This window comes from Kogia breviceps, chromosome X (genome assembly GCF_026419965.1).
Source record: "Kogia breviceps isolate mKogBre1 chromosome X, mKogBre1 haplotype 1, whole genome shotgun sequence".
Taxonomy (NCBI): Eukaryota; Metazoa; Chordata; class Mammalia; order Artiodactyla; family Physeteridae; genus Kogia; species Kogia breviceps.
In genome coordinates, this window is record NC_081330.1 from 121,295,376 (window position 1) to 121,314,158 (window position 18,783).

At 44.5% G+C, this 18,783-nt stretch overlaps 1 protein-coding gene across 5 annotated transcripts in view; it reads right to left on the reverse strand.

Annotated features, from left to right (window-relative positions):
- Positions 1 to 18,783, reverse strand: part of TXLNG (taxilin gamma) — a 68,764-nt gene that overhangs the window by 2,905 nt on the left and 47,076 nt on the right. For 3 of the 5 annotated variants that reach the window (XR_010838697.1, XR_010838696.1, XM_067023740.1), the window contains exons 5-12: positions 15,740 to 15,934; positions 13,479 to 13,598; positions 11,494 to 11,568; positions 5,227 to 5,319; positions 3,627 to 3,722; positions 2,752 to 2,862; positions 2,413 to 2,451; positions 1,148 to 1,193 (exon numbers count right to left, since the gene is read on the reverse strand). Coding sequence is in view for 3 of the 5 variants with exons in the window: in XM_067023740.1 (XP_066879841.1) it covers positions 1,170 to 1,193; positions 2,413 to 2,451; positions 2,752 to 2,862; positions 3,627 to 3,722; positions 5,227 to 5,319; positions 11,494 to 11,568; positions 13,479 to 13,598; positions 15,740 to 15,934 (753 nt within the window). In the remaining 2 variants the exon portion in view is untranslated. Of the gene's footprint in view, positions 1 to 1,147; positions 1,194 to 2,412; positions 2,452 to 2,471; positions 2,863 to 3,626; positions 3,723 to 5,226; positions 5,320 to 11,493; positions 11,569 to 13,478; positions 13,599 to 15,739; positions 15,935 to 18,783 lie in introns of those variants that run through there. The other 2 variants (XM_067023739.1, XM_067023741.1) reach the window with 1 other exon arrangement.

The window sequence follows — 18,783 nt, forward strand, 5'->3', positions numbered from 1 at the left end:
GTGTTCTAGAATGTGGTAGAAACAGGGTGTGCTACAAAGCCACAACACGGGGCTGGCGAGGTGCCTGCTTTAGGAGTGTGTCCTTCTCAGAGGGTCCCGTTTGTATTTATTCACAGGGTAATGGGAGGAGAGATTCTGAAAGGATACCAAATGCACCCCAGAGAGAATCCATGTCCTTTAAACACCATGAGAGCATCTAGCTAAAAATACACAGTAAGCCAAAAGCAGCAGGCCAAGTACTGTAAATCACGTCGCTTTATAAAGCCCTTGAAAATATGCAACAGGTCCGTTACAATCTTCCACACAGGACAAGCACAAGGAAACGTGGTGGGCTACACAATGGCTTAAGACAGTCAGAGCTATACATCCAGCAGGGCGCTTGTGAAATGGGGTCATGAGCACTAATTTGACACTAGAGTGTATTTCTGACGTGAACCTCCATTTCCTCTCAGGGAAATGAGTCCAGGATTTCATTTAGTAACCGAAGGGGCTATCCATAAAAGGCTGTTGGAGGAGGATGTGTGTGTTTTTGCTTCCGACTCATTTTGACAGTAATTAGACAACCAACTTTGTGGGTTTCTTTTCCTTCACTGTCTGGCCCTTTAATTAACATGACTGATGGCGGAAGCTTAGCTATAATCCACCACTCCAGGCGCTGTTGCCTATCTATCTATTGGACAGTTTTCAATTCTTCAACCCAGTTTAGACCATGAACGTGACAGGACAAATAAAACTTTAACAAAGAGAAAAACCCTTTTAACTGGACAGAAGAGAGTTTTATTCGGTCCAGTAAGCAATATAAGAAGTGTCAGTTTGATAGTTTTGCTCAGTGGAATGTGCTAACATCAGTTATAATAGAGCCTTTTTATTTCATAAAGTATTTCAATGCAAATTATACCAGGGACAAAGTCAAAACTCTCATCAGTGCACCCTGGTTAATGATGTGTATAAACTCGACCACATGTGACATTGTGAAGAACAAAGGAAGTTAGAGAGCAAATCCAAAAGTCATGTGCTGCATTTCCAAAGTCCCCCATTCCAAGTGCAGACACCTTGATAACACTGGTTTTTACTTCAAAAAAACCACTAAGAAAAGGGGCAGAAACAGACTGAAAGCCTAAGTAATAAATAGATCCGGGCTACTTACTCTCTGCCAAGTTTCCTCAAAGTTAAAAATGCTGGTTCCAGTCTTTCTGTTTTAGAAATGGAATCAGTTTCAGTTAGCATGATCAAAATTAAAATTCCCTGTAAAAAACCCTGGAGAACGGTGCTATCTGGACTGTGAGAACAGCTGGACACCAACTTTCAAAGCAGCCAGAAGGTAGTGGAGGGACTTCCGCTTAAGGAAAGCTACACACGATTGTACCCTCATCACCTGACACTTACTGACAAAGCACTGTCCGTGGCAGCTCTCCGTGGGGAGTGGAGGATGCGCACCCAAATGCCGAGTTAAAAGCAAGCGAACCACCAGGGTCCCCACCCAGCGGGCATCCACGTGGTCCAAATTCAGATACTGCTTCTATCCTGAAAACAGCGGTGGGACTGTTTAATCACATAAACATTAGCCCTGTTTCTCCAATGATTTGCCTGTATATACTACTTTAAACGTTACACCTTTATGTACATATTCTGCCAAAACCAAGTCTAGGCTTGCGGCCATCTCAATTTGTCAAGTGATAGAAATATCAAACAGCTAATTTGAATCAAATATGCTATGTTTTTTTCTTTTTTTTCTTTTTTTTTTTTTTTTTTTGGTGGTACGCGGGCCTCTCACTGTTGTGGCCTCTCCCGTTGCGGAGCACAGGCTCCGGACGCGCAGGCGCAGCGGCCACGGCTCACGGGCCCAGCCGCTCCGCGGCACGTGGGATCCTCCCAGACCGGGGCACGAACCCGCGTCCCCTGCATCGGCAGGCGGACTCTCAACCACTGCGCCACCAGGGAAGCCCCGCTATGCTTGTTTCTGACCCAAGCCTAGAGTTTTATTTTTACTTGGCATTTAAAATGAGCTATTAGACAAATATCTAATCATCTTGATATTTTTGAGTGATATTAATGGGGGGGCAGGATGTTTAAACGAGTATTGTTTTCACATCAGGAACCATTATCAGGGACTTCCCTGGCGGTCCAGTGGTTAGGACTCGGCGCTCTCACTGCCGGGGCCTGGGTTCAATCCCTCGTCAGGGAACGAAGATCCCACAAGCCGTGGGGCGGGGGACGGGACGACGACAGACCGTTATCAGAACAAAGTTCCCTTGTAATGGTCAGCCCTGGTGAGTGACATTTTAATTTGGACAATTCTGTGCCAGCAGCAGGGGAGAGGGAGAAAGGCGATGAGCACATGCATTCCGATGAAGGGGAAAGAGGCAGATGTGCAACACAGCTGAGGAAAATGTAGAGTAAAACTATTCAAACCTGCCAAGCAGCCTCCTGTACCACATAAGTCCAGTAGTTCTAAGAAAATACAGATATGGTAGAAAAAGTAAGAAAATTTTCACCACAAAACCAAGTTACTACTAGCAGAGAAAGTTATACACAAAATAGAGCTCTCGATAACAGTGATCATACTTGATCTCAGTCAACTGACTCGATGCTGGGCCCGGCACCTGGGAACTCGGCCTCCGGGCTGCCGCGGGCAGCGCTCCGCCAGGCGGCGCCGGGCTCCTCGGCAGAAGCCGGGGCAGCGCAGGGCCGGGCCCCGGGCAGTGCTGGGCCCCCGCCTGCCGCCCTCCCCGACACCTGCTCCTTCAGCACCTCCACCTTCTCGCTGAGCTCGTTCCTCTCCGTCTGCAGGGCCCGGCACAGCTTCTCCAGTCGTTCCAGTTTTATGTGAAAGGCCTTGTACTCTTTATCTCGCACAGTTTTCTGCAAAGAGGAAAAAGCAGGATTTATGTAACCCAACTGAATACGAATTAGGTTACCAGATACAACAAAGTTAAGTCTTTTGAGCCACTTGTTGGGTCACCTCTTGAACACGTTCAGTTTCTTCAACACCTCCCGACGTGCCGCCACCTGCCTTCCGCACACATGGCTACGGACACCAACTAACGTGGTTCTGGGGTGACACAAATGAAATTCCCTCTCGTGTTTCTTATAAAAGAACCAAAGCCCACTTTTAGAAGCATTTTGTATTGATGAATTACTAAGGAAATTGAAGATACTCACCACCAAAGACTAGCAGATAAAAAAATGAAGGGCCTGCCTTAAAAAGAGGAGGACTCATCTTATTTTCACCTAGATTTCTCTTGTTTTTACCAATCCTCAGACGAGAACAGGATCTGAGGTGTGACATTTAGTGTTTGCAAACAGTACATCTCAGCTTCGTGAGACTGGCAAAAAGTACTGTGCTACCTTTTCGGAAAGAGTAAGGCGAGGCGGGGAGAGAGGCACCCGAGTCAGTGGCCTGTCCTGGCCAGGTGGGCGCCTGGTCGGAAGGCAGATTCCCCGACCCTCAGCCCCAGCCCCAGTCAATCAAAGTCGGTAGCAAAGCCCACGTCACCCGGGGCTCTAGCTGCGACTCCTGCCGGGACAGAGCCCACTCAGCAGCTCTGGCCAGAGGCCTCGGCTAGGACGCCAGTGTCACAAGGCCCGTGCCCTGCCCTGTCAGCTACCGCGGGAAACCACCTCACCTCTTCAGCCATTTGCAGAAGTGCTTTGTTATTGTTTTCCCATTTGGTCCGCCATATTATCGTTTCTTTTTCCAGTTTTTTAATTTTCTTTGTCATCTGCGAATTGATACAATTGCAAATTTAAATTCAAGGTTCCCTTTCTTATCTCTACAGCCCGCCCCACCCCCTGGCTGGCTGACCGGTCCTTCCCGCCCCCATCACGGTGCCCAGGGCACAGCTCATCCCACAAGCTCCCCGGATGGTGGTGGCAGGACCAAAGCGGGGGTTCATATGATGAGAAAGCCACATCTCATCGCCTCAGTTTCAGAGGCCACACCTAGAGGAAGCTGCCTGCCGGCACGCTCTGAACACTCACTTCAGGCCGAGGCCAGCCTTCCTCCTTCCCAAGTCGTACCAAAAATACATCTCCGTTCCTGAATTTTCTGTGCATTAACTACTTCACGAGAGTTCTGGAAGGATCAAGGTTCCCCCCTCCTCCCCAAGATGAAGAGCTGGCGCTCTGCCCCGGCCGCCGAGGCTGCAGCCGTCCGGGAAGCAGCGGCAGCGGAGAGGAGAGCAGGTGAGGGACCGGGGACCAGGGGAAAGTTGTTAACCCTCGGCTTCCCTTATCCTCACGACTCACATGACCGTTCCACTTCACATTCTGCTAAAAATAAAACGGGTCCAAAAGTCGGGGGAACGTTCTTAACCGACGCTGCCAGAGTCCACTTTTCAGAAATTCGGAAGGTTTCGTTCTGGCACCTACGAGGCTGGTTCTCGGGTCCTGTGTGCCGGGGGCACCCGCTCCCCGGCCCCCCACCGAGGGCTCCCGATACCCGCAGGGGCTCACCGGAGCGCTTCCCACGGCCAAGCGCTGCCTGAAGTAGTCTGCTCTATGAAGGGCAGGCGTTTTTATTTGTAACAAGGAAGGCACAGAAAGGGTAACAACTCGCCTGTGGTCACACAGCGCCGCGCGGCGGACCCTGCCCGCAGGGCCGGCCGCCACCGCCTCCCCTGCCGCCCATCCCTAAAAGCCCCCGACATAAGGCGGAACGCGTGGATACATGGGCGTACTGGTTCCTAGTTTAATATCGAGGATACCGCCGCCTTCCTTATCACAGGCAGGAAAAAGAACCAGGCGCCAAAAAATTGGTTTGCTCGAGGGAGAAAGAATTCAGTGGGAGTATAAATGAAGAAGAAGAAAAAAGCTAAAAAGGTAGAAACACCAATCTGCATCGACCAACCAAAATATGTAGTTACTGTTCTGGGCTTGGATGTCTTTAAATAATGTGATCTCCAAGGACACTGAGCTTTGTGAAAGGGTACCGGGTGGGGCTGGCAGGTATCACCTGAAGCAAATAAAGACACCGCTTTACTGCTAACAACAAATTGTATTTAATAGAGGGGTGAACTTTAATAAAGACAACTGTGAGGGCCTAGAGGTCACTAGCTACGTGGGCTACCAGCGAGGGCAGAGTGACCAGGCATGATGCCACTGCAGGGTCAGGAGAGGAAGACAGCACAGTAAACACATGAACTCATCCAAGTAGCAAACATGCTGAAAATAGCTTCGTATATAAATTCCCTTCGAGGCAATACTCCACTAAAAACAGGCAAATACCTTTTCCATTTCCTGCCGGAAGGTTGTAAACAGTTCATTACTTTTTGCCATGGTAGTCTGGAATTCTTCAAACTTATCCATATAAAGAGAAAGCTACAGAAAACAAGTATAAAAAATTCAGAGTTCTAGGTAAATGATTTAAAATCCCAAACGCTTTCAAAAAGAACATAATATGGTTAAACGTTACCTGTTACAAGCGGCAGAAATAAGAACAAACGCACACCCAACCCTCGACCCCAGACATCAATGGCTGCAGTTCTAAGAACCCACCGAAATGCACTGAAACTTAGGAAGTTATGTTAACCTCACCATCTTTAGATGTAACTGTTTAAAATGTACAAATAAATATTTATTAGCTCCATTCCTCCAATTATAATAAAAACTGAAGTATGTGGAATAGCTATAAATTTCATACAATTAATCCTTTATGAACTTATGAACTTAACTCTCCTTATATTTGAAAAATTGTCCTTGGAAAAAGATCATTCTTTTAGAATACCACCTGCACAGTTCCTAGCTTGAAATCAGGGATTATCTCTCTTCTTAATGTAGGCAGGAAAATGAAACAGAAGCCAAAGGATTGGCGTGGTTAGGGGAGAAAGAATTCAGTGGGAGTATAGTTAAGAGAAAAAAGCTGAAAGAGGTAGAAACACCAATTTTTCTTTTAACTCCCACCCTTAAGGAATTTTTATTCTAGCTGGGAAAATAAGGCACTAACCAATAAGGCAAGCAGAATTTAGAACACAGTCACCTTCTTCTCCCCCAGGACAGGAATTCACAGAAGCCCGGGGTGTGGGGAGGTGCGGTAGGGGTCAGAATAGAATAGTTAGGGAAGCTCCTTGTGGCCGAGGCTCAAGCTAGGTCTCAAGGGCAGGCTGAATTATTTCATTTCAGACAAGGCAGGAACCCTGAGAGCCCACCTAATGTAACTGCATTATTTCAGGATGAGGAAACAGGCCTGGAGGAATAAAAGTGCTTTGCTCAAGATCACACAGCACATATACAGAAAGCGGAGAAGAAAAGATCACCAGAGGCCAAGAAGCAGCGTCAGCGATGCCTTTCCACCTTCAGCAGTGCTGTGTGCAGAGCATAAAGAGAAGCCAAGACCAGGGCGGGAGGGGAGATGCCCTGGGAGGGGAGATGCCCTGGGAGGGAGCGGAGCAGCAGGTGGAAAGACAGGAGGCCAGCTCTGCTGTGTGGGAAGAAGACGCGGACCAAAAGCGACGCTACCAATAGCAACAGGCCAGGGGAGGCGACGATAAGACAGCCAAAGCACACCCCCAGGAGGGGGAGGCTGCGGGCCAGGACGAACAGAAATTTCAGGGTGAAGAATATAGCGCAAAGGATTTCCATGCAGAGCAGTCCATAGAGGGGCACATGGTGACAGAGCCTCCAGGGCCACTGGCCTGGGGTCGGAACAGCGGTAAGACTCGGGCAGACTGATGGAGCAGTTCTGGCACTTGAGGGAGATTAGAAGTTATGGCAGTCTTAGCATGGTCTGTTTTTATCAAAGAACATCCCGGTGGGCTGTCCCGTCAGAGTTCAACGCTGGCCCCCTCTGGGTAATGAGTAAGTGGCAACTGCCATCTTGGACTTACGGGCCTAGATTACAAAATTGGTCAAAACACACCAAAAAGACTAAGATCATCAACAAAGCCTGGTAACGGACATGGCGAGCAAGAGCAGAGAATGAGATGGACTCTTCGGAAGAACAGGAAAAGGAAGGAGCGGTGCAAAGGAAACAAACTAATGATCAGATAACATGACTCAGGGCGACACAGATCACAGACAAGAGAAGCTGCACTGCTAACAATACAACAGAACTGGAGCTGTCTGTGAACTCGGTAGAAGGGCCCTCTGGGGCCCTGCATTAAAGTCCATCTTCCAAAGCCATCTATAGACTTTTTATACCTTTTCCACACTGATTCTCTTCTCCATTTATATGGACAACTGAATTTATAGGGCTAGTAAGGGGCTCAAAGTTTCCTAGAAGCATTCTAGCACAATAACTTATGGTGGAAAGTTCAAAAGACTTCTTCAATTTTCACTCTAAGTTAGGCTAGCTTTATAAGAAATGAGTGCCACACCACTGTAAAACGTGCCCAAAGACAAACAGCACTCAAACAATGTGTTTACCTAAAGATTCAGGCCAGTCTGCATTTTAGAACTAATTTAGAGTCCTTAAATTTAAAAAACTTGTTACATAACAAACTTTCAAAATGCATAATACACTTTTCATCAAAATGTAATCTACTTTTCTGAGAAAGGGTGAATTGTAGGTACAAATGCCTCATTTCACCTGTCTGTGAAGACACGTGAAGTCCTTCCTGTACCTCTTCTTTGAGTGGGGAGGCATCTGCCACCCTTACTGCACACAAGGCACCAGAGAGAAAGACTGCATTAGAACAAACCTAAGGGGTCTGGACTGAAAAGCAGGGAGGCAACGAAGAAAAGCCTAGGCCTACCTAGACAGCTTCATGGATGGGTGGTGAATTCTACCAAACACTGAAAGAAGAACAAACACCAATTCTTATCAAACTCTTCCCAAAAAGCGAAGAGAAGGGAATACTCCTGAACTCATTCTACAAGGCCAGCATTGCCCTAATACCAAAGCCAGATAAGACAGTACAGGCCAGATAAGAAAACTACAAGGATGGTTCAACACAGGCAAATCAATAAATGCGACACACCACGTTAACACAATAGAATGAAAGACAAAAATTGTACGATCTAATAGATGCAGAAAATGCATTTGGTAAAATTCAACATACATTCACGATAAAAAAAATACTTAACAGGGAATTCCCTGGTGGTCCAGTGGTTAGGAATCTGCGCCTTCACTGCCAAGGGTGCGGGTTCAATCCCTGGTCAGGGAACTAAGATCCCACAAGCCGCGCAGTGCAGCCAAAACGAAACAAAACAAAACAAAATAACGCTCAACAAACTGGGTACAAGGAAGGAACATACTTAATATAATAAAGGCCATATGACAGAGCCACAGCTAACATCATACTCAAGAATCAGTTAAAGGCTGAGAGCTTTCCCTCTAAGATCAGGAACAAGACAGGATGCCCACTCTCACCACTTGTATTCAACGCAATAGTGAAATTCCTAGCCTGAGCAATTAAACAAGAAATAAACAGCATCCAAATCAGAAAGGAATAAGAAAAACTGTCTGTCTGCTGATGACAGGATCTTATATACAGAAAATCCTGAAGACCCCACAAAAAAAAACCTGGTAGAATAAATTCAGTAAGGTTTCGGGATACAAAATCAACATACAGAAATCAGTTATGTTTCTATGTTTCTATACACTAACAACAAAATATCTGAAAAAGGAATAAACAGAAATAAAATAATCCTATTTTCTATACCATTAAAATAAAAATATTTAGGAATACATTTAACCAAGAAAATGAAAAATCCATACACTGAAAACTCTAAGACGTTGATGAAAGAAATTGAAGACAAAAATAAGTGGAAAGATACCCTGGGTTCATGGATCAGAAGAGTCAATATTGTTAAAAATGTCCATACTAGCCAAAGCCCTATCAAAATTCCAGTGGCATTTTCCATAGAAATAGAACAAATAATCCTAGAATCTGTATGGAACCACAAAAAACAAACAAAACAAAATAGCCAAAGCAATCTTGAGAAAACAAAGCTGGAGATATTACACTCCCTGATATCAAGCTTTATTACAAAGCTATAGTAACCAAAACAATATACTACGGGCATAAAAGCAGAGACATAGACCAACGGGACAGAACTGAGAGCCCCCAAAAAAACCCACACAGGGACTTCCCTGGTGGCGCACTGCTTAAGAATCCGCCTGCCAATACAGGGGACATGGGTTCGAGCCCTGGTCCAGGAAGATCCCACATGGCACAGAGCAACTAAGCACATACGCCACAACTACTGAGCCCATGTGCCACAACTACTGAAGCCTGTGCGCATAGAGCCCATGCTTTGCAACAAGAGCAGCCACTGAGATGAGAGACCTGCGCACCACAATGAAGAGTAGCCCCTGCCCGCTGCAACTGGAGAGAGCCTGCGGGCAGCAACGAAGACCCAACGCAGCCACAAATAAATAAATAAACTGTAAACAAAACAAAACAAAAATAAACCTACACAAATATGGTCAATAATATTTGACAAGGGAGCCAAGAATACTCAATGGGGAAAGGAAAGTATCTTCAATAAAAGGTGTTGGGAAAACTGGATAACCACATGCAGAGGAATGAAACTGGACTGCTATCTTCTACCGCTCACAAAAATTAACTTCAAACAGGAGATATGAAACTGTAAAACTCCTAGAAGAAAACATAGGTTAAAAAGCTCCTTGACAGTGGTCTTGGCAATGAAGTTTTAGATATGACAACAAAAGCACAAGCAACAAAAGCAAAAATCAACACGGGGGACTACATCAAACTAAAAAGCTTCTGCACAAAAGCAATCAACAAAATGAAAAGGCAATCTACTGAATGGGAGAAAATATCTGCAAACCATATATATCTGATAAAGGGTTAATAGCCAAAATATATAAGGAACTCATACAACTCAATAGCAAAAAATAAATTACATTTTTAAAAATTTTTTTAAATTTTAATTTAAAAACCAGCTTGAATAGACATTTTCCCAAAGCCTTACAGATGGCCAAGAAGTACCAGAAAAGGTGCTCAGCATCGCTAGTCATCAGGGAAATGCAAATCAAAACCACACTAAGATATCACCTCACAGCTGCTAACAAATGCTGGTGAGGATGTGGAGAAAAGGGAACCCTTGTGCACTGTCAGTGGAATTGTAAATTGGTGCAGCCTATTATGGAAAACAGTAATAAAGGCTCCTCAAAAAGTTAAAAATAGAACCACCATATGATTCAGAAATTCCACTTCTGGGTATATATCCAAAAGGAATGAAAACAGGATCTCAAAGAGATATCAGCACTCCCATGTTCATTGCAGCATTATTCACAATAGCCAAGATACGGAAGAAACCTAAGTGTCCATCAACATGTAACTGGATAAAGAAAATGTGGTGTATATACACAATGGAATATTATTCAGCCATAAGAAAGAAGAAAATCTTACAATTTGTGACAACGTGGATGGGCTTTGAGGGCATTATGCTAAGTGAAATAAGCGAGACACAGAAAGACAAATACTAAATACTGTATGATATCACTTACCTGTAGAATCTAAACAAGCCAAACTCAAAGAAACAGAGTAGAATGGTGGTTGCCAGAGGTGGAGGGCAGGGAGAAAGGGGAAGATGTTGGTCAAAGGGTACAAACTTTTGATCAGAAGATGAGTAAATTCCAGGGATCTCATGTACAGCATGGTGACTGGAGTGAACAATATTGCTCAGGGGAAGGGAGGAAGGGAGGATGGGAGGGAGGGAGGGAGGGAAGAGGGGAGGGAGGGAGGAGGGGAGGGAGGGAGGGAGGGAGGGAGGGAGGGAGGAGGGGAGGGAAGAGGGGAGGGAGGGAGGGAAGAGGGGAGGGAGGGAGGGAGGGAGGGAGGGAGGGAAGAGGGGAGGGAGGGGAAGGGGGAGGAGGGGAGGGAGGGGAAGGGGGAGGAGGGGAGGGAGGGGAAGGGGGAGGAGGGGAGGGAGGGGAAGGGGGAGGAGGGGAGGGAGGGGAAGGGGGAGGAGGGGAGGGAGGGAGGGAGGAGGGAGGGAGGGAGGGAGGGAGGGAGGGAGGGAGGAAAGTCGGGGGCCCCCATTAAGGAGGCCACCACCTCCATACTCTACCTGGGAGTGGAAATGCATGATCAATAGGCAGTTTTAAAAAATAGGTTACAGGCTCATAGCACAAAATTCTAAAGATTTCAGGTTACACTATATGAAAATGCCATTTTGTAGGTCAAGTAAGTATCAGCAATTTCATATGGTTCAACTTCACAAAAAAGAACTAAAATCTGAAGATGTATCAGTTTTTCTTTAGTAGGAAGTTAGCTGACACACATGGGAACAGACAAGAGAAAGGGAGGAAGTATGTGGGATACTGGAAGGAGGACCTGCAGATAGTGGGACAAACTGTCCCATCTGCCTGGTTTCTGGGACCGAGTGCTAAAAGCAGGAAAGTCCTAGGCATATCAGGATGAGGTGGTCACCCTAAACGAAGAGGGAAACTCCAAGAGGGACGTGTGATCTACTCTCAGGTCTGCTGGGAACAAGCAAAATCATCTTAGAGGAGATTCAAGGTATGTATCAAATGAACCATAGATTTTTTTCTTACAAATTCTACTACCCCTGCTGTCAAGTTACCTGCTGTTTTAGTTGTACTTCTTGTTGTTTCATCTGTTCATATTTGTGTCTTGATTCCGTTGCTTCTTTTAATAACTAGAAAACAGAAACATTCTGGCAAAATACTAATAGTCATTACAAATATGACTACAACGTCCAACGACCAGATAGTGAGGCTTAATCCTTCCACTCATTATTTTAGCAAGAACCACGATTCTGTCGCACCAATTGCTAATTACCTGTATCTTTGATCTGTTCCATTGTTAACACTTAGCAATGTAGGAATACTCTTTTATTGCTTAGAAGAAGTACCCAGGAGGCCTAATAACAGGTTTACAAAACTCATGGTTAAATTGTTGTCTTTTAGATGAAAATAATTAGAAGTCTATTATTGAGCAGAAAACATGGCTGAGAATCTCGACATTATCTGGGTCATTTAGAAAGCCCCTCTGGGACGTCCCTGGCGGTCCAGTGGTTGAGACACTGTGCTTCCACTGCAGGGGGCACAGGTTCGATCCCTAGTCAGGGAACTAAGATCCCACGTGCTATGCGGCATGGCCGAAAAAGAAAAAAAAATTAGAAAGCCCCTCTGCTCCACGAGGCAAGATGAGGCATTGTATGGAGCAAAACAATGAAATCAGGAACTGATTTCATTTTTTTAATCACTTTTTTTTAAAGCTGGGGGCGGGGGTGTGGGGTGGTGATGGGATGGGAGCTTTAATTTATATACTTGAGTTTAAGAAAATTATGTAGTGAAATTGCATAGTAGGCAGCTGTGAAATTCAGCCCCTGAAGTAAAATGTCACACTTAGTCCAGTAGGTTTTGAAAAGTCCTTAAAACCAACCAGAAATACATGTATCGTATGTATTTATTTAAATATGTGTATCATATTTCTATTCTAACTTGGGAAATGACAACTGTCTCTTCAGTTATGCACGGGACAGCGCTGTCAGTTCACATGGAACGACCATGCTGTGTGAAAAATGTATCTCTCTTAACCCTAGACTCGCACTCAGAGGGACATGTTCACATCACGAGGGCCATTCAGGATCCGAGTCTTCAGACCTGGCTTGCCTCAGGGCCTAGGTTACTTGAGTGAAATCTGGATGGGACAGTCCTCATTATCATAACCACTTCTGACTTTCTTTTTTTTTTTTTTTTTTTTTTTTTTTGGTTAAGCAGGTAAACTTAAATTTGCATGTGTTATACATACCCAATGACATTCCACTGTATTCACAGTTATTGACAGGCCATATAATCTGAGCACACATTCTGAGAATAATGCTGAGTGATTAGGATGTAGAAAATTCTGTTAAAGTTTTTCAGAAAATTATACCAGAGTAAACAAATAGTTTCCCTAGTTTCAAGTTACTTGTTTGGAAATAAACTGTAACAGTATGAAGGACACCCATGTTTGGTAAGCTTGCTATTAAATCAAATCCCCAAATTTAATGTGCTAAATACTGCTATAATTCTTAAACTTGGTGGCCATTATCTAAAAAGTGAAATAAATATTCTAAGCACAGAAAAGTCCAATCAGTGCAGGTCTTTGCACTAACTTGGTCTAACCTCTCCAGTGTATCTTCTGTATATAAAGTTAAATAGAAAGAAAAGGCTAATGTTTTCTAACACATACATGCCCTTCACAATCTAGAGCAAAAAAACAATTAGCGGGGCTTCCCTGGTGGCGCAGTGGTTGAGAGTCTGCCTGCCGATGCAGGGGACACGGGTTCGGGCCCCGGTCCGGGAGGATCCCACATGCCACGGAGCGGCTGGGCCCGTGAGCCACGGCCGCTGAGCCTGCGCGTCCGGAGCCTGTGCTCCGCAACGGGAGAGGCCACAATGGTGAGAGGCCCGCGTACCGCAAAAAACAAAACAAAAAACAAACAAAAAAACCAATTAGCACAACCCAGTGCTAATTTAAATGTAGAATAAGTTTCAATGTTTTAAATGGCTTTGGTTACAATTTTGGCAATCATTTCTTTTTTTAAGAAATTGCACTTACAAACTCTCTCTCTCTTTGATGTTTCTCATCAGCTTCTTTTATCAGCTGTGTTGTCTGCTGCAGTTTGGCGTCCACAAGCTGTTGCTGCAGTTCCTTATGTTTGAATACTTTATCAATGTGCTACGGGGAAAGTAAAATTTCTTCTGTCACTTAATGAAAAAAGGGACAGAATGACGAGGAAACACGACACAAGTTACAAGACCTCACTCACGAGGCTGCTTTTCCTGCTAATACCACCAGGGCTAATACCAGCAGGTGCCTGTCCGCGTGCTGTGCTGGCAGAAGCCTGTGTCAGCATCCCTCCCTCCGCTGATGGCCCATCAGCACCTCAGCAGCTGGCCTCGTACCTCCTATTTGTGCCCTAAGGTGAAAATGAAGCTCAACTTGTATCAAGAAAAAGACGGCTAAGGAGATCAAACTGTTAAATCCATAATGCATCATACACATAATTCCTGGATATTTTTTTCTCCCCATTAAATGTTCCCAAATCTCTCAGTTGGAGGCAGCATGCTGTGATGGGAGGAACGGCCCCAGGAGAATTCTCCCCCTTGCTCAATGTCAGTCCCCTTACCCATGGCGGGTAGCCACATCCACACTGCAGAACTGTAAAGGCCAAAGCAATGGCTATACTATGTAAGGTGCTTGGTGCCTGGCACTTAGCAGATAAATTTGGTAAAAGGTCATTATGATTTCCAAGTGAAATTATTAAGTGGTTATTTATGTATAATAAAGTCATCAGAACATCCCTCCCTGACCAAGGAAAGAACATTCAATAATACTCAAACTGAATAAGGCTCACAAGTAATGTGATTTCAACATACATAGCTTTCAAATTTTCTACATCTATAATGTGGCAGACTGTCATATTAAACAACAAAACTAAAACAATAATTTTAAGAAAAGTGAGGGATTTATAATCTAATAGAAAATTTATTCTCTAGGACAAAAAAAGTTTCTTCAATAAACACACTGTAAGAAGAGAAAAGGAAATCTTTATGTTAGAGACTTGACACATATCAACCAGTGAAACAGATGGGCTTTATTTGGATGAGTCAAATGGTTTTTTTCTTTAAAAAAAAAAAACAACGGGGAGACAATCGGAAAAATTTAAACGATGACTAGATTTTAATATTAAATAATTACTGCTAATTTTTTAGGTGTGAAAATGGTATTGTGGTCACAACTAAAAACGAATCCTTAGTCTTTCTGAGGCACACCCTCAAATATGTATGAATGGACTGATACCTTGGATTTGCTTCAAAATAACCCAGGGGAAAGTGATGGGAATATAGTTGAAACTATGGTTTCATCTGCTAAAGCCAGGTGATACAGTCTCTACTTTTCTTCATTTATAATTTTCCATAATAATAAGGAAAAAAAAAGGTAAGCAAAAAGCATCGAGAGTGATAAAAAGAAAATCTTTACAAAGCTAACAGTTTTTGAAGGGCTATATGGAAAACTCTAAATGAATATAATGTAAAATTTGCCTTGAAAACTAGATAAAATAACCCAGAGATACCACAATCTTTTTTTTTTTAAAATCAGCTATTTTAATCTATCTCTATAAAGGATACAACACACATAAGAGAACATTTTACTAACTTAAAAGGCAGGGGATGTGTCATTTAAAGAACCTAACCCTTTGTTCCTGCCCATTTGACCTCTAAAATGGAGGAACTTTAAAAAAGCACATGATCGCCTATTTGCGTTTAATCTAGACACCAGGCCCAGACTTCCCAACCAGCTTGTAGAATTCTTAGTTGGAGGCCAGTGACCAAGATGAGGTGCCACAGATCCTTCCAGTAAACTTTTTACTTCAACTGGGTGTATAAGGGTTTTAGAAATAGGTTCATTTTTTTCTCCCAAATACTATAAAACCTCCACTAAAAAAAATCTCTGAAACACAGGCATAATGGAATGACAGTGTAGACCATACAGATTATCATAGACATCTAAAATACAGTGTATTTGGGGGCCAGGTATTTTACTCACTTTTAGTCTAGATAAGGGGAAAATCTACGCTAAAATTACAGTCTTCCAGAATCACAGAGAAGATGAGTAGTGCCTAACACTGCCTCCAAGAAATTGCCTCACGCACCCAAATCCACTGACTTCTGGGCCATCGAGTATGGTCCCCACGAATCCTGTGAGGGAAAGCCAGACTTCCACCATGCATACACAAAGGTTCTAAAACACCCTGAAGACAGAGTTTTAGTGAATGCTTTTGGTTCGCAGTGAGGGGGACACACCAGTTGCCCTACCTCCTCCCTCAGTGCGTACTGCTCGATAAGCTTCTTCAGCTTCTCGCCAAGCTCGACGTTCTCCTGGCGGAGCTTGGCGTTGTGTATGTCGTGTTGCTCCAGCTGTGCCTGGATTTCATTCAAAGTGATTTGGAAGTGCGCAGTGGCCTCTTTCCGTCTTTCTTCCTCCTCTCGTGCCTGCTGCATATTTTCTTCCTTATGATCCAAAACAATTTCTGTTAATCATACAGACCTATAGATGGCACAGATGCCCACAAAAGACACTACTGCCATGTGGGTTCACTGCTTGCTGCCCTGAAGTGGTGCTTCTGAACTAGAATTCCTTCCCTTTATTTACGACCAGAAGGCTCTCGTTTGAAAGCAAGCAGCTTCTCCTAGGTAGATAATCAGAGAGGCGCCGCCTGCCCTGCTCTATAGTAAGCGCTCTGTGGCCAACTGAAGCTCACCACACTGAGAGACGAGGAAGGAGTCTCGCCAGGCTGCCAGCCCCCTCCACGCAGGCTTCCCCAATACCCTCCCCCTTGCTAGTCCTGCAGGGCAGCATCTGAAATCAGACTGAAGAGGGAGATCCCTTCCTGCCCCTTACTTTCTGGGTCACACCTTCTACTCCCTACAGGGTAAGGGACAAAAGGAATCTGCATCTTCAAAAAAAACAAACCCAATCCAAAAATGGGCATTTCTCCAAAGAAGATATACAGACTGCAAACAAACACATGAAAGAATGTTCAACATCATGAATCATTAGAGAAATGCAAATCAAAACTACAATGAGAGGGCTTCCCTGGTGGCGCAGTGGTTGAGAGTCCGCCTGCCGATGCAAGGGACACGGGTTCAAGCCCCGGTCCGGGAAGATCCCACGTGCCGCGGAGCGGCTGGGCCCGTGAGCCGTGGCCGCTGAGCCTGCGCGTCCGGAGCCTGTGCTCCGCAATGGGAGAGGCCACAACAGTGACAGGCCCACATACCACACACACACACAAAAAAAAAAAAAAAAACCTACAATGAGGTATCATCTCACACCGGTCAGAATGGCCATCATCAAAATATCTAGAAACAATAAATGCTGGAGAGGATGTGGAGAAAAGGGAGCCCTGTTGCACTGTTGGTGGGAATGTACATTGATAGTCACTATGGCGAACAGTATGGAGGTTCCTTAGAAAACTACAAATAGAACTAACATACGACCCAGCAATCCCACTACTGGGCATATACCCTGAGAAAACCATAATTCAAAAAGAGTCATGTACCAAAATGTTCACTGAAGCTCTATTTACAATAGCCAGGACATGGAAGCAACCTAAGTGTCCATCATCGGATGAATGGATAAAGAAGATGTGGCACATATATATAATGGAATATTAGTCAGCCATAAAAAAACCGAACTTGAGTTATTTGTAGTGAGGTGGATGGACCTAGAGTCTGTCATACAGAGTGAAGTAAGACAGAAAGAGAAAGACAAATACCATATGCTAACACATATATACGGAATCTAAGGGGAAAAAAAATGTCATGAAGAACCTAGGGGTAAGACAGAAATAAAGACACAGACCTACAAGAGCATGGACTTGAGGATATGGGGAGGGGGAAGGGTAAGCTGGGACGAAGTGAGAGAGTGGCATGGACATGTATACACTACCAAACGTAAGATAGCTAGTGGGAAGCAGCTGCATAGCACAGGAGATCAGCTTGGTGCTTTGTGACCACCTAGAGGGGTGGGATAGGGGGGGTGGGAGGGAGACGCCAAGAGGGAGGGCACATATGTATACATATAGCTGATTCACTTTGTTATACAGCGGTAACTAACACAGCACTGTGAAGCAACTATACTCCAATAAAGATGTTAAAAAAAAGAATGGAGTATATATGTGTGTGTGTGTGTGTGTGTGTTCACACACACACACACACACATACTACCAACTAAGAGTACTGTAGAAATTTAATGAATTGACATAGGACAAGTGCTTGGAACCATGGCTGGTACATATCTATCTGAATCACTGTGCTGTACACCTGAAACTAACACAATATTGTAAATCAACTCTACTTCAATAAAAATTTTTAAAGGAAAAAAAAAAAAAGCTTAGTCCCAACTCTTGCTCAGATCCAAGTGCTAAGAGACCTACCTTTACATGTCTAGTGTCTAAAGCGTTACCAGTCCAATCAAAGTGTGGACTTGCTATGGGGAAAAAATACAACTCAGTTTCATGAACACCGAAATCCAAGGATTCAAAAGCAAAGAAACCTAACGGCTCCCACATCAGGTAAAGATGCATTTCCTGAGGGCTCCTATGTTCTAGGGCCTTGGGTGCCTGCCATGGTTGGGGAGTCTCATGAGCAATCCGGCTCAGTCAAAATCATACCACAACTGCACATGAGGACGGCCCACCCCTGTGTCTCTGCCTTCTTCCCGTCTTCCTCTGTTGGTACCAACTAACTTCTGGGTACCTGATGCTTTGTCTTTTCATCAGCTGAGGAAGAAGCGCTCTTCTAAAAGTACTTGGCAATGGGGAACTGGGATGGACAAGGGTGGCCGGTGATGTAACCAACAAACAGCCCTTGAGCTCAATGCGGCCTTTCCCTTACTCAGCTTCTCATTTCACATCCACTTTTTCACACATGCTAATGAACGACCTCAGTGCTCAGCAGGAAACTGCAAATTTCAGCTTCCTAAGCCATGGCTCCTAGTGGGAAAGCTGTGGTCTAAACATCAATCTCATCTAGATTCCCCACGAGCAAGTATGAGCAAGTATGAGGTGCGTTAAGAAGCACAAGGCCAAGCAAAATAGAACAGTGGCATCCCTGTCTCCAAGGAGAGACAAGGATTTAGTTCAAATAGGTACACAGTGACTATACATCAAGCTAAGTCAGTCCCTCCTGAAAAAGAGAAAAAGGAACCAGACTTCCCTGGTGCTGCAGTGGTTAAGAATCCACCTGCCAATGCAGGGGAGAGGGTTCGAGCCCTGGTCCGGGAAGATCCCACATGCCGCGGAGCAATTAAGCCCGTGCGCCACAACTACTGAGCCTGAGCTCTAGAGCCCTTGAGCCAC